Source organism: Octopus bimaculoides, chromosome 20, assembly GCF_046866305.1.
Source record: "Octopus bimaculoides isolate indiv1 chromosome 20, ASM4686630v1, whole genome shotgun sequence".
In the NCBI taxonomy this organism is placed as follows: domain Eukaryota; kingdom Metazoa; phylum Mollusca; class Cephalopoda; order Octopoda; family Octopodidae; genus Octopus; species Octopus bimaculoides.
Genome location: NC_142947.1, coordinates 23,800,858 through 23,816,806, shown reverse-complemented (window position 1 = coordinate 23,816,806; position 15,949 = coordinate 23,800,858). Strand labels below are relative to the sequence as shown.

The 15,949-nt window shown below is 39.3% G+C and overlaps 1 protein-coding gene and 1 pseudogene across 1 annotated transcript; one reads left to right on the top strand and one right to left on the bottom strand.

Annotated features, from left to right (window-relative positions):
- The first annotated feature begins 4,369 nt into the window (after positions 1–4,369).
- On the top strand, positions 4,370–14,242 carry LOC106879456 (macrophage migration inhibitory factor). Its single transcript, XM_014929019.3, has 3 exons — positions 4,370–4,595; positions 12,856–13,028; positions 14,073–14,242. Exons 1-3 carry the CDS (start codon positions 4,488–4,490, stop codon positions 14,134–14,136), a joined length of 345 nt encoding a protein of 114 aa, XP_014784505.1. The 5' UTR covers positions 4,370–4,487; the 3' UTR covers positions 14,137–14,242.
- Positions 14,243–14,477: 235 nt separating this feature from the next.
- Positions 14,478–15,434, bottom strand: LOC149131627 (uncharacterized; annotated as a pseudogene).
- Positions 15,435–15,949: the final 515 nt, after the last annotated feature.

The following is a 15,949-nucleotide window of genomic DNA, read 5'->3' as shown; positions in this document are numbered from 1 at the left end:
GCTCCAGTCTGGAGATAGCGTTACCGAGCGCGGCGCTGAGGCTACGGGTGATCGTGATCGACTATGTGATAGACGGGGTTGATGTCGTGTTGGGGATGGACGCCATCAACCGTCTTGGTGGCGTTAGGATTGCAGGAGATGAGGTCACTTTCGGAAGTGTGGGGGCATCGTGCGCCGTGAGTCGGGACCGCCAGGGAGAGCAGAGCCCCGTCGAGGACAGCGCCGCTTACACCATCGAAGACAAAGATTTTCAGGCGGCGTTTGATGGTCGGAGGTGGACGATAGAGTGGCGATGGAAGGACGAGCCCCCACTACTAAAGAACAGGGTGAGCTGCTACCAGCATACGTTGAAAGGTCACGCCGACGTCGAGTTCGACGAGGAGGTAGAGAGATGGATCAAGGAAGGAGTCCTTGTCCCGTGGAAAGAGGAGGTGGTGAGTGGAGTGCTGCTTCTGATGGCGGTGGTGCAGCCGACGAAAGGAAAAGTCAGACTTTAGGGAACTGAACGACCATATATCGTGCCACACAGGAGGCGAGGCAACAGACGTTTGCGGTGAGACGTTACGTGTGTGGAGACAGTCGACCAAGTCAGCGACGATCGTCGACTTGAAGTCGGCATATTTGCAGCTCCGTGTGAGTGACAAGCTGTGGCGATACCAGCTGGTGCGGTACAAGGGCCGGACGTACTGTTTAACCAGGCTGGGTTTCGGGCTGAATTCCGCTCCGAAAATTATGGCGATGGTGCTCAAGTCTGTCCTAGGGAAAGAGGAGAGAATAAGGAAGGCCACCAGTTCCTACATCGACGACATTTTGGTTGACGAGACTGTAGTGCCAGCCACCGAGGTAGTGAGACACCTGGAGAGGTTCGAGCTGATTGCGAAGCCGCCTGAGTCGATGGTGGGGGGAGCTGCGCTGGGGCTGAAGCTACAAAAAGACAGATCGGGCGAGCTGGTGTTCCGGAGAGGAAACGAGATCCCAGAGCTGAGTTCCAGCGTCAGCAGGAGAGAGTTGTTCTCGGTTTGTGGGAAGTTGATCGGACACTATCCGATCGCTCGTTGGTTGCGCATTGCATGTAGTTACATCAAGAGACGAGCAGAGGGGGAGAGTTGGAGTGACAAGGTAGGAGAGGCGACGGTGGCGATAATGCGGGAAATCCTGGAGAGAACGAGAGCGGAAGACCCGGTCAGAGGAAACTGGTATGTGCCCAAGACGGAGTGCGGGACGGTGTGGTGTGATGCTAACAGTATAGCGATAGGGGTTGTGTTGGAGATCGAAGGTGCTGAGGTGGAGGATGCGGCCTGGCTACGGAAAGCGGACGACTTCAACCACATCAATGTCGCCGAACTAGATGCGGTGCTGAAAGGGGTGAACTTGGCCTTGAGATGGGGACTGCGCTCGATCGAGATCCGGACGGATTCGGTCACCGTGGTCGGCTGGGTAGGAACAGTAATTATCAGCGAGAAGAGAGTCCGGACGAAAGGTGCCGCGGAGATGTTGGTGAAACGCCGCCTAGGAGTTCTGGGAGAGCTGATCGCCGAGTTTGGACTGAAGCTGAACGTGGTTTTCGTGCCTTCGGAAAGAAACAGGGCGGACGCACTGACCAGGGTGAAAAAGGCGTGGCTTGAGGAACCGGAGGAAGCAAGGAAAGGGATAGCAGCAGCGTGTCGGCTGGGTGACTCCGAACTGAAGGAGCTACATGCTATGCACCACTTGGGGGTGGATAGGACCCTGTATCTGGCGAAAATGGTTGATACTGACGTCACTAGGAGAAACGTTAAGAAAGTGGTCGCGAAATGTGACAATGCCAGTTCATTGACCCCGCCCCGGGTGGGCATGAGCAGGGGAACCTCTCAGTAGAGTGCAACTGGAGGAGACTAGCTGTGGATGTGACGCACTACCGTCAGGAAATGTATCTCAGCATGGTCGACTGCGGGCCGGGCCGGCTGGCCATTTGGAGGGAGCTGAGGACAGGCATTGCCGATGACATTGCCCGCATTCTGAACGGGATATTCTTGGAGAGGGGTCCTGTGGAAGAACTGCTAATGGACAACGGGGCGGCGTTTCGTTCGGAAGCGTTGGGAGAGATGCTTGACCGGTGGAAGGTGCGACGATTATTTAGAGCGGCGTATAGACCGAGTGGCAACGGAATCGTTGAGAGGCACCATCGGACGATCAAGGCCATGGCTGAAAGGGGGCACATTTCGTCCCTGGAAGCGGTCTACTGGTACAATATGTCTCCCCGATCCGGACAAGCGGAAGAGTCTGTGCCGCACAGAGCGGTGTTCAAATATGAATGGAGGCATCCCTGTAAGACGCCGGAGTTCTGCGAGGAAGAGAAGGGACCCGCCGGCGTGAAAGTAGGGGAGGATGTTTGGGTCAAGCCGCCGAAGGCACGCTGCACATCACAATGGGGCAGGGGAACAGTGATAGCGGTCAATTCCAGAAACAATGTATCTGTGGATGGAATTCCGCGTCACGTGCTGGATCTGCGCAGGATTGCCACTTCGTCGGATGAAGAGTGCGATGGAAACGAGCCACCTAGCTTGAGAAGATCTCGACGTGTAGGGCGCCCGCCCGGTTGGATGGCGGACTTCGAATTGGAGTAGGGGTGAACGTGATCTTTAAGATTAGGGTGGCGTGTGGTATGACGTCAGTGTCTAGGGAGGCTGACCGGAAGGGCGAGTCGACCGGAAGGGGAAAAAGGGCAGAGGGAGCCTCGATCGGCATTCGTGCCCTTTTTCGAACGGGGCTGCGGTCAGGACAAGACGTGTTAAGCGACGGTCTAGGTTTGGGAAGGTTTGGGAGAAGCAGCTGCTATTCCTGGTGTACTTTGGGTCGGGGCAAGCTTCAAGGATCGGATACCGCAAGACGGACTCGCAGTCGAGGAAAGGAAAACCGAGGTAAGGCGATTACATCTACTCGTACGCACACACCACAGGGCTAGGGAAAACGAACACACGTGCGTTGCCTCTCTGCAAAATGTCAGAAGTAATGGATATTAAATACGCTTTACACCGCTTAGGAGTAACTGTAAACAGCTGAATACTTGTCAGTGATTGGTTGAAATTATCGAAATAAGACAATTTTTTACATGAAATACAAACATTTTTTTCTGTTCTATAACACAAAATAGATAAGTATACGAAGTTTGAAAGTCTTTCGGTACCAAAAACACTACATAAAACATAAATGAAAACTGGTGGCCCCGTTTTGAACAAGACCCCATAATCTACGTCACCAGAAAGGTGTTTGTAAAAAAATTCATAAAAAAATATCAATTTTTCTGAAAGTTATGAGAAAACAAAATCGGTGGAGGACACACTTCTGTGATCTTTTTTAAAACGGGGGCCACATTTTTCATTAATGTTTTACGTAGTGTTTTTGGTACCGAAAGACTTTCAAACTTCGTATACTTATCTATTTTGTGTTATAGAACAGAAAAATATTTTTGTATTCGAATTTATTTCATGTAAAAAATTGTCTTATTTCGATAATTTCAACCAATCACTGACAAGTATTCAGTTGTTTATATTTACTCCTTTGGCTGATTAAGCGATGTAAAGCGTATTTAATCTCCATACCTTCGTTTTATTTGCTTTTTTCATTTTAAATTTGAGTTAGGGTTAGGGTTAGGGTTAATTGTTAGGGTTAATTGTTTCAGAATCGTTTGTTTATGTAGTCGGCACTTAATGTATATCGGCTGAATGGACGTCAGTGATTGGTTGAAATTACAGAAATACGATAACTTTAGCATGGAATAACTTATGGATTTCTTTTTTTTTAAAGAAGACTAAGAGAAAAAGATGTTTTATATGACACATTCTACCAGTGTTCCAAGTTTCAAAGTGTTTCGTTAATGAAAAATGTGGCCCCCGTTTTAAAAAAGATCCTACTTCTGTAAGAATGTCGCTAGAAGTATTGAGAACTGACTGAATCGGCCAAAAAATTTAGAAAATAAAATACCAAGTTTTATTTGTTAGCCACGTGAGATTAATTGAAAATTGTTTAACACAAATATGTTTTAATTATTCGCATGTTTATATATTTAGTTCACAAGATGTAGAGTAGAAGACTAAATTCATCGTCGATATATTTTGATAGCGATTCACCAAAGAAATTACAGAGAGTTGTATTTGATAATTGACCTGAAATAATAAAGTTCAATAGTAGCAGTTTATTTTCTAAATTTCTTGCCCAATTATAGCATCTTTCATTATCAGCACTTGATTTTAGGGGGGTGGGGGTAGTATTGCATGAGTATCATAACTCTCACATTGATTACCAGAGGCATTAAAAAAAAAAGGAAGAGAACAGAAAGAAAAAATCGCAACATTTAATGCAGAAAGTAAAGGGACATAACTACATTATCGTAACATTTAAATATCAAACCACACGGCACGGGTGCGTGATTATAAACTGCAGTTCTCTCCCTCGATTTTGTTCAGTTCACCGAGCATTTGTAGTGATTTGTTACCTTGGAATAAAGTATGCCTATCTTAGTTATCAATACTAATTTACCTCGGGAGAAAATCCCACAAGATTTCTTGTCGAAAGCTACTGAAATGATGTCGAAGCAGATTGGCAAACCTTCAAAAGTAAGTATGTTAAAGAACGAATTTTTTATTTGAAGATTTGCGCGTAGTTCTGATTGTTGAGTGGCGGGAGCAGTTTTTTGTTTTTCTTTAGTTTCTTTGCTGTTTCAAAATATTCAAGTTTCCCTAACGAAGAAGGAAATACATCTATATCATTCCCACCTTTCTTTTTCTAGATATAGATTACTTTAAACTATATTAACCAATGTGTCCTACCTTTTTCTATGATGATAGGGCGTGATTTGACGGAGATTTATTTGCTATTTCAAGCAATTCTAACTTCCACATTAGGACACCTTCGTTGTCTCGAAATATATGCTTGTTAACAAGGTGGATGAAAAAAAAAAAAAAAAGAAGAATTAAACCAAGTAAATTATTGGGTTAAACATTAACCAGCTATTGTGATTATAAGGTGAAACTCTGTCTTTATTCCCCAATCATTTTGTTTATCTGGGACCACCCTAATCAATGTGTCTTGTCTTTTTAAGACGATTGGATTTGATTTGAGGGGATTAAGTTGCTGTTTGGAACAGAACATGCGACCAAGCAGTCGCTTTTTTTCTTTTTTGTTCGCTGTGACCGTTAGTTTTTGGTGATCGTTGCACCCAGTTTCGATTCACCGTCCCCTTGAAACTAAGCTCGATTCTGTACATGTTAACAACAACCTCTACATAGTCTCCACTTTTCTAGAAATCAGGTCCTACTATCTTTAATAGGGAAAGGCTGCATTACGTCGTGTAGTGTACCCCTAATGCGACGGGGTTGTCTCTACAAGTATACTTTTGGTAATAAATTTACAAGATCAGGGTTGAACTTGTCTTTTTTTTAATTATAAAAACGTGAGAAATTTGTGAATGTCTGCATTTCTTATTTTATATATGTGTACCAAATGCTTATCTATAAGAAAAGAAAAACACTAATTTACATAAAGCTTTTACAAAGTTTACAAATATTATTACGTTATTATAATTGATAAAACTTCGGTAATTGTTCAGTTTACTGTTATTAAAAAAGTAAATAAAAATTAAGGGGGATACAACTAGTAAAGGGACATGCATAAGTCAACATAAATATTGGATATCATTTACTTTGGAATTGATCAGAAAGGCACGTGGAAAACCACAAATCAATCTTGGAATATAACCTAATTAACCGAATTACGAGACCAGATTATTCAGTGGTTGGCAGGGCGTCGACTAATAATGAATTTATACACGTACGAAAATTGGTTGACCCGGTGACAAAAATAAAAAAAAATTAGTCTAATAGGTGTAAAACAACTTGCTGGGAACGAATATGAAGAAAAAGATGCGCGCTCGCGAACGGGGTGAGGGTTGGGGCGAGGGCTATATATATATGTATAAATTAAAACAGTAAGGTAAAAAATTGGATATTAATTAATATCAATTTAATACCATGGGACTAGTACATTGAAAGAATCAGGAGATTCAGAAAAATTATATGAGATCTCAAAGGATTATTGTATATGTATATATAAAGGAGACCACTAGATGGACGGCTAATGTGCTAGAAGAATGTGATCTTCTTCTAGCACATTAGCCGTCCACCTAGTGGTCTTTTTTATATATACATACATACATACACACACACACACACACACATATATATATATATATATATATATATATATATATATATATATATATATATATATATATATATATATAATCGTTGCCAGTGCCCCTGGACTGGCTCTTGTGCGGGTGACACATGAAATTTTTCGAGCGAGATCGTTGCCGGTGCCCCTGGACTGGCTCGTGTGCGGGTGACACATGAAGTGCACCATTTTGATCGTGACCGTTGCCAGTGCCGCCTGGCTGGCCTTCGTGGGATTTTCGAGCGAGATCGTTGCCAGTGCCCCTGGACTAGCTCTTGTGCGGGTGGCATGTGAAATGCACCATTTTGAGCGTGGCCGTTGCCAGTGCCACCTGACTGGCCTTCGTGCGGGTGACACGTAAAAGCATCCACTACACTCTCTGAGTGGTTGGCGTTAGGAAGGGCATCCAGCTGTAGAAACTCTGCCAAATCAGATTGGAGCCTGGTGTAGCCATCTGGTTTCACCAGTCCTCAGTCAAATCGTCCAACCCATGCTAGCATGGAAAGCGGACGTTAAACGATGATGATGATGATGTGTGTGTGTGTGTATGTATATGTATGTATGTATGTATGTATGTATGTATGTATGTATGTACATTCCTCCATGGTACAAATTTAATTTTGTGGTCCTTGGGAAGAGCCATTTTAATGATGCGTCCTGCCCTAACTCTTCGAAATGCCTGTGTTAGAATCGTGGCAGCTGATGAAGGAAAATGTTCTCTATGTGGCCTGTGTGTTTTCTGTACTCTGGTTATTATTTTTTTGTCTGTTTTGTTTGCAACGTCCTGTACCCAGATATGCACCTATATATGCAGGTAGATGTAGGTATGCACATACTTGTACATATATATGCATATACTCATTTATTATTTGGTTTATATATATATATATATATATATATACATATTTGTTTTGCAAGATTTTTGATGTGAAATCGTGTGTTGAAACAGATGTTGTTGTACTTGGGGATGGTCATATTGCCAGTTTACCCAATAAAAACACATGCACTGTATATTTGGTGTTAATTTGCTTCAGCTTTATATTACATTAATCTTAATCTTATTTCGGCCAGAGTTCTTTCGTCACACTTCTGTGACCTCATCAGTGGTCCTTTGTTTCCTTCTTTCTTATGTGTGTCTCACCTTGCTAACTATCAGCCATTTTGTATTTTGTATTCCTATTGTATGTGTCTACGCATGCGTGTCCTTCAATGTGTCTGTGTCTTTTGTAAGTGCATGTGTATATGGGAAGTGTCTGTATCACCTATATTCTCTGTTAATACGTGTTCGTTTGTATTTGTTTTTATTTATTTATTTGTTCATGTGTGTGTTTTTTGTTTTTTTTGTGTTTAATTAAATTTTGTTAACGTATGTAGTATTTAATTCCATTTGTTTATCTATGTATTGTATTATACTTTGTTCATATTATTATTGGTTTATGGGTAATATGTTGTCACATGCTGTGGTTTGTGGTTTGTGGCTTGTTAGTGATGTGTGTTAGTGTTCCATTCTAGTTTCCTATTCAGGCTAGGTTTCTCTTCTATTATGTGTGTAGCTTCAGTAATTTGTCTAAGTGCTGCATCACTGCTATGTGTAGATAAGATTTTAATTTCTATGTTGTTGATTGAGCCTCTATGTTCTTGCTCAGCGTGCTGGTACAGAACTGATGAGTTCTTCCCTTCCTTAAGTTCCCTCCAATGTTCGTTTGCCCGCTCCCCTATGCTCCTTGCTGTTTCGCCTACATATGTCATTGTCTTATTTCTGCATCGTCCCTCTGTACATCTTATACTATAGACCACATTTCTGGTTTTGCAGTTCGTTTGTGGGCTAAATCTACATACGATACAGTTCCTATCAGTGCAGGGGGTTCTACTGAAAGGGTATGTTCTACTGAAAGGGTATGTTCTACTGAAAGGGTATGTTCTACTGATAAGGGATTTAATAGGGTTGCCTGGCCTTTCAACAACCTTAATTCTTAGCTTAAGTTTGTCTAGGGCCCTTCTAAAGCGGTACGCCAGTTCGCCTCTAGGGGTGGTGTCGACGAACATGACGCTCTGGTACTTGTGGCTATCGTACCATGAGCTTGCCTTCCCTATTTTCTTCTTAGTCCTTTCTATGGTGTTCCATGATTTGCTCCTATAGAGTGGGCAAATCCCATTCCTATCGTTGCGTTTGATTGTTTCAAACTTCTTCATAGCTCCTTTGTATACCCTGATCCTTTCTTTATGGCTGTAACCTGAGAACTGCATGCGGTGGACGAAATGTTGTATATGTCTCTTTAATTCTGTAGGGTCGCACATGCAGGAGACATTTCGCATTACTCTGACGAGGTCTGCCATCAATATGTTGAATTTGGCATTGTCCGCAATAGCCGAGTTCCGGTGGATCAGGTATTTGGAGGCCATAGGTTTTGTATAGTGTGAATGGAGGATTCTGGTTTTATTGTTCTTAGTTTCTAGCCAGAGTTCAGTATCTAATACAGGTAATCTATGGTTAGGGTGTTTAGTAGGGTAGTCTATTGTAACTTTAATACTCTGGTGGATGGAGTTAGCTATTTGCTGGATGCTCTCCATAGTCTTAGTTTCTATTTCTATTTCAGGGGTACTCTCTTGTGGGGGTGTCTTTACCACTAAGTTGATATCATCGACATATCGAGAGTACACATTCACGAGTATGGAATTCTGTGTCAGGCGTTCCTTAAACCTTCTGTCCCACCATACCATAAAGAGATTGGCCACATCACCGGCGACACTAACACCGATGGCTGCCCCCTCGTCCTGGGCGTATAATTTGTTGTTAAATTTAAAGGTGTGGCCTTTTAGGGTGACCTTTATACTAGCTCCTAGTGCATGTGTGATAATTTTCTTTACCTGGTGGATATTAGTGGGGGTCCGTATGGCTCTGGTCCATCCACTCCATCTCTCTATAGCGGTCTTCCTAGCCATAGAGGTAATTGTGGGTGGTCTACCTCTTAGACGTCTACTAGGGCAGAAATCTCTAAGGTCGTATCTATCTAGATATACATCGTCATATGTCAATCTAAGTAGGAGGCAAAACCAGAAATGTGGTCTATAGTATAAGATGTACAGAGGGACGATGCAGAAATAAGACAATGACATATGTAGGCGAAACAGCAAGGAGCATAGGGGAGCGGGCAAACGAACATTGGAGGGAACTTAAGGAAGGGAAGAACTCATCAGTTCTGTACCAGCACGCTGAGCAAGAACATAGAGGCTCAATCAACAACATAGAAATTAAAATCTTATCTACACATAGCAGTGATGCAGCACTTAGACAAATTACTGAAGCTACACACATAATAGAAGAGAAACCTAGCCTGAATAGGAAACTAGAATGGAACACTAACACACACCACTAACAAACCACAAACCACAGCATGTGACAACATTTTACCCATAAACCAATAATAATATGAACAAAGTATAATACAATACATAGATAAACAAATGGAATTAAATACTACATACATTAACAAAATCTAATTAAACACAAAAAAAAACAAAAAAAACACACATGAACAAATAAATAAATAAAAACAAATACAAACGAACACGTATTAACAGAGAATATAGGTGATACAGACACTCCCCATACACACATGCACTTACAAAAGACACAGACACATTGAAGGACACGCATGCGTAGACACATACAATAGGAATACAAAATACAAAATGGCTGATAGTTAGCAAGGTGAGACACACATAAGAAAGAAGGAAACAAAGGACCACTGATGAGGTCACAGAAGTGTGACGAAAGAACTCTGGCCGAAATAAGATTAAGATTAATGTAATATAAAGCTGAAGCAAATTAACACCAAATATACAGTGCGTGTGTTTTTATTGGGTAAACTGGCAATATGACCGTCCCCAAGTACAACTATATATATATATATATATATATATATATATATATATATATATATATATATATATATATATATATATATATATATATATATATATATATGTGTGTGTGTGTGTGTTCTTGGTATTCTTTCAGAGAAAGTTGTTTTACATCTATTACACTATTTAAAAAAATTTTTATCACCGGGTCAAACACTATAGTTTAGAGGTCATGAACTGACGATGTGAATGTTCCGAGTCCTCTCCCCATTCACCATATTAGCTTACTACAGTATTTGTTGACTTTTGTATGGCCCTTTACTAGTTATCTCCCCGTTAATTTTTATTTACTTTTTTAATATCACTAAACTGAACAATTACCAACAATTCTTAATGTCTTTCAAGCAGTGAACTTAATGGTGTATTAATCGAAGCAACCACTCTCCTTTTACAACCTTATATCTAAGGTTGTGATGCTGTAAAGTATACACATTCCCCAGCCCGCTTCTCCACTGAATAGAATTTGTAACCCATTTTCCACTGGTTGAACTGAGGCGTTTGTAGCATAATGTATCTTTAGTAGCTTGTTTAATCTCTTTGTTATCCTGACTGTTTCACACATACTACTTTTTTTCTGAATGCTTTACGTTTTTATTTTGAATATGATATCAGGACGTTGAGCACCTAAAGCAGCCCTATTTAATGCAAGCTCTTTCTCCCGGCTTTGCAATATGAGTCCTCTTCCTTAATATTTTCTAAAACAGTTAAAAAATCATCAACTACTAAACAAGAAATCTACAGCTTTATATTAATGTATATCAATGTGTAAATCAGCAATAAGGCAAACTTTGAAATGTTTAACACCAAATCATGTGACTGGTTATATCACCACACGACCCCTCAGCTCCCCATTCTACCCCTAATCTGTCCAGCAATGAAATCATCTGCTCCCTTTATTACAAAGTTTTCGTATTTTTAATTGGATTGAAGTTTTTGTCTAAATTGTTTAAAAATATCTATGCCACCCTAGGTGATTACCTCATTTCCTGAGTGTGAAAGTATTGCAGGGCATAATCATGGAACTTTTAATCAAATAGATTCTCTTCATTTAAATTCTTGCTCTTTTTTTTTTTTCCTTTCTTTGAAAGTAATCATATCAGAGAAAGTAGAGACTATTCCTTTATAGGCATTCCCAAATCTTTAAGTTCAATACTTTTGATATTTAGCTTAAAATTGTGTTGGTCGAAGCCTGTAAGAAAGATTTAGATGAGAGAATTCTAATGGAGCTGCACTCCTAGTGAAGAGTAAGGTAAAGCTTTTAGCTGAAAATCTGGTCAAGATGAAGGAGGATTAACAAACAAAATTAGGCAAGGTTGGACAGTATTTATGACCTCTGCAGGTTTTTGTAAACTGATGCCCAGCCCAAAGATCTGCAGGAAAAAAAAAATGTGGGAAGAAGTAACTGAGGTGTCTGGTTTGAATGCTTGCAATATGCTGAACATATTTTCATAAGACCTGGAAGCAAGGAACAGCATTTGTTTGATGGTGATGTTTATTTATAACCATCAAGGGATGTTGAGACAAGGACACAGATGTGTGTTTGTGTGTGCGCACATAAATATGACTATTTTCTCTCAGTTTCTGCCTAACAAGTCCACTCACTAAGCTTTGTTTAGCCTGGGGCTATAGAAGACACTTGCCCAAAGTACCATGCAGTGTAAGTGAACCTGAAATCATGTGATTGGGAAGTGAAGTTTTTAACACAAACACATGTGTGTGAGGCCATCACAAGATGTAATCTTATTGTGAGGCTTTTCATTTATAGTGACTTCATTTGTTCAAAAATGGGAAGGGTTTAATGTAACCTGTATTGAATGTAGTTTTGTGCTATTGAGATATCCTTATTGTAATTCGTTTTTGAGGACTCTATTTGTAGCATGAGATGTCCTGGTGGCACTTGTGTATAGAAGGGTAAACGAGAATGAAGAGTATTATCTTCTGCATTGAATTGTTTGTGGTTATTAGTAACATTGGGAAGGATGTTGAAGGCATAATCAGTTGTTTTTGTATCCAAAATTTGATGAGCTGGAAAGACTGCCATCAGTACAGACTGTGATGGAGCAGTGTGATAAGAAACTTTTGATGTAAAAACAAGATGAAGAGTGTCTGCAGTATACAATTTAAAATGGTGGGAGTTTAAAACTATGAGTTGTGAGGCTTTTGTGTTTGATTAGTTATCTTTCAAGATCATGGTGAGTGTGTGGTTTAAAAGTTATTCTTAAGAATTATATATTTTTCTGATTTAAATGCTTCTGTCTTTTCTAGCAAAAGCACAAGGTCTGAAATTTGAGTGAGGTTAGTTGATACCATCAAGCCCAGTATTTGATTGTTACTTTATTTTTTTCAATCTCAAAAGGGTGTAAAGCGAAGTTGACTTCAGTAGGATTTGAACACGGAATGTAAAGTACCAGAATTAAATAACAAAAGGCAGATTTTCTGATGCTTCATTATTTTATTTGTATTATTTTGTCCTGTAATTTGAGAAGGAATAGCAATTGTTGTGTAATCAATAACACAGTTGTCTGGCAAGCTAAGGATACATGATTCAAGAGCTGTCAGTGGGCCTATTGCTTTTTTTCTTTTTATCTGCCGCAAATTGGTGTTAATGAGGTTTCATATTTATTATTATTGTTGGAGTTATTGAAGGGAAGTTGCAAACTGTAATTGCTGAAATTTTTGTTATTGTTATTGTAGTTAATGCTGCTATTATTGTTGTTACAGTATTTTACCATTTGTGTCCATCCTGACCTAATAATGAGCCATGGAGGGTCAACTGACCCATGTGCTGCAGTTCATGTTACTTCTATTGGAAAACTAGGGCCAGATGTCAACAAGGACCATTCAAAAACAATTGGAAGCTTTATCCATGAAACTTTAAATATTCCAATGGACAGGTTTGTTTTCTTTGTTGTTGTTGAATGAACTTTGCAGGATTTTATTATTTAATCCTTGATTAGCCCTAATCCACCAAATCTATGATCAAATATGATGTAAACATGACCATTCAGTCTTTTTCCTTGATGTAGATATCTACTACATTAATGTTAAACAACCTTATTCAGCAAGTCCTCCTTTTAAGATGGTAAAATTTGATTTGAAGAAAATTTGGTTGTTCTTTCTAGCAAGATAACTGACTGTATATAAGCTCTCTCATTGGTATGTTTTTGTTGTTGATGTGTGAACTGTTCAGATTTTCACTATCTGTTATACATAAAGTAAATGCTTGTCAGCAAGAAGTTGATTACTTTACTTGGAAGAAAATTCTAGTAAGGTTCAAGCTGAATGACTCTTACACTCCTACTACATGGAGTCCAGTAAGAATGTATGATCATGTGCATAATACCAACATGGCCCTCTATTTCTGAAAGGCTTTTCAGTTTGCTGGCATAACTAGTCAATTGAAGAGCAATCAGATGAAACTGCAATTTGGATAAGCAGTCCCTGTTTATCTCAAATAACATATATATATACATGTGTGTGTGTGTGTGTAGATATATATGGCTATATATATAGATAATGGGTCAGTGGTTAGTGTCAGGCCCACAATCGTGAGGTAGTTTGATTCCCAGATCGGGTTGTGTGTTGCGTTCTTGAGCAAGACACTTTATTTCACAATGCTCCAGTTCACTCAGCTATAGAAATGAGTTACGATGTCACTGGTGCCAAGCTGTATTGACCTTTGCCTTTCCCTTGGATAGCATTGGTGGCATGGAGAGGGAAGGCTGGTATACATGGATGACTGCTGGTCTTCCATAAACCTTGCTTGGACTTGTACCTCAGAGGGTGACTCTCTTGATGCAATCCCATGGTCATTCATGACTGAAGGGGGTCTTTATATACAAGTATGAGAAAGAGACATCTACTGTAATGATTGCACTCTCTGTTCTAATTTGCTGATTGATGTGTCTTGAGTAAGATGTCTTATTTTTCACTTTTAGGTTTTACATACAATTCAACGACGTACCTCCTGCTAGTGTTGGTTATAATGGTACAACATTTTAAAATGTTACCTGAAACTTCAAACCAAGTCTCAAATTATACAGAAGAAAATGTTAAAGACATTGAAAAATATACAAAGAAAATAGTAAAATAAAAAATATGAATTATTTTTGTTTTTTTAAAATTTTATTTTTTAAGATCAACCAATAATAAATTGCTAAGTTTTTCCTTTGTTCACAGAACTACATTTTTCCTGAATCCCACCTTCACACTTCCATATATGTGTACTAATCAACATACGAACCTCATTGTTTTCTTGTTTCATTGGTTCTTTTGTCGTAAGATCAATTTTGAGTTGTATTCTTACTTTCGTGTATTTTCTCTTTTTTTTTTCTGGTGATGCTTGGTCATTTTCCATGTAGAGGAATCTTTTTTTTTTGCTTTGGTGTGTCTTTGGTCATATAAGTTGTAACGTATTCTCTTGATGTATTTGTTAATGTTTTTTTTTTTTTCATATGGTTTAGTCACATGAGTGGATTTAATTCAATCATGCCCCCAATCTTTAAATTTTGGCATTGGTTTGTAAGTCTTGTAGTAATCTACTCTAAGTATTGCATCTCTCTTCTGCATGATGGTCCATAGTTCAGTGTTGCTTATGTTGAGAAATGGTGTTCTTTTTAGTATTCTTTCCAGTTGATGTCTAATGTTTATGCATGTTGGTGCTCCCTCCAGGATACATTTTGCTTCTTTGTTGTTGTTTGAAACTGCATTTCATCAGTGTAGATTAGTGTTTTGTCAATGCAGCTTCCAAATGTAAAATTATCTGATACTTGGCAACATACATTCTTCCACAGTTCATGAGTCCATTCTGTATTGAACACAGTATGTAACTTTTTCTAGAATTGCTGACACCCATTATGTATAGTCTTTTTTTTTTTTTTTTGTAGTATTTTGTGACAGATTTCAAATGTGTGTTGTGCAAATTTAGCTACGTCAATGTTGTGATATTGTAACCATTTGTCCAATATGTTTAGTGATGTTTGTACATCCCAGTATTGGTTGTTTGCATTTGCAAGGAAGAATTCTTTTTTCTCTCTTATTTACTCTCATATTGGTGTTTAGTTCCAATGTGAATTCCTGTTGCTGCACTTTGTATGATGGTGCTGAGGTTTAGTATAAATGCTGTCCCATGTTTCTTTGTATTTTTGTTTACGTGAAGTTTTTACAGAGTGTTGCATTTTTTCAGGAGTTTTTTTAATAAAGTCGTATTTCTTACCTTGTACAATGTCTTGGTTTTTTATTATGTGCTCTTCATCACTTTCCTCTTGTAAAACATTTTTTTTTAGTCTGCATCAAGCATGTTTTCCACAACAACCCAATGTTTTTTGGTGTCTGTGGTGAGGTAACTAGCAAATCTGTATGGATTGAATATTTTTTGACCTGATAGTTTGTAAGGTTTGTTTCCTCTTTGTAGTAGTAACCTTTTCACCACCATGAAGTTGTAGTTGTTGTTGGGGTGCTCTCTGTGCCATGTGATCACATGAAAGTGGTGTGTTGGAGCAGTGTTTAAAGTTTTCAGATGTCATTCCAGTTGCTATTCCTGCATCAATTGTTGGTATTTTTTGTGGATGGCTGATGCAAGCATAATTTGATTCAATTTTAATGAAATATGTAGTTTCGAAAGTAAAGTATAATGTTGATCTGTTTGGTTTCGGGAATAGAAGGGCACTTAATTAATATAATTTCTGGTGGGTCCTCTGCTGTGTATACCACATTGTTTATTAGTGTTCTGTCTGCTACTGTGTATATTTCAGATGATTGTACTTGTGGGTCTGTTGTTGTCACCGTGGTGTCTTTTCTGCATTCTTGGTAATTG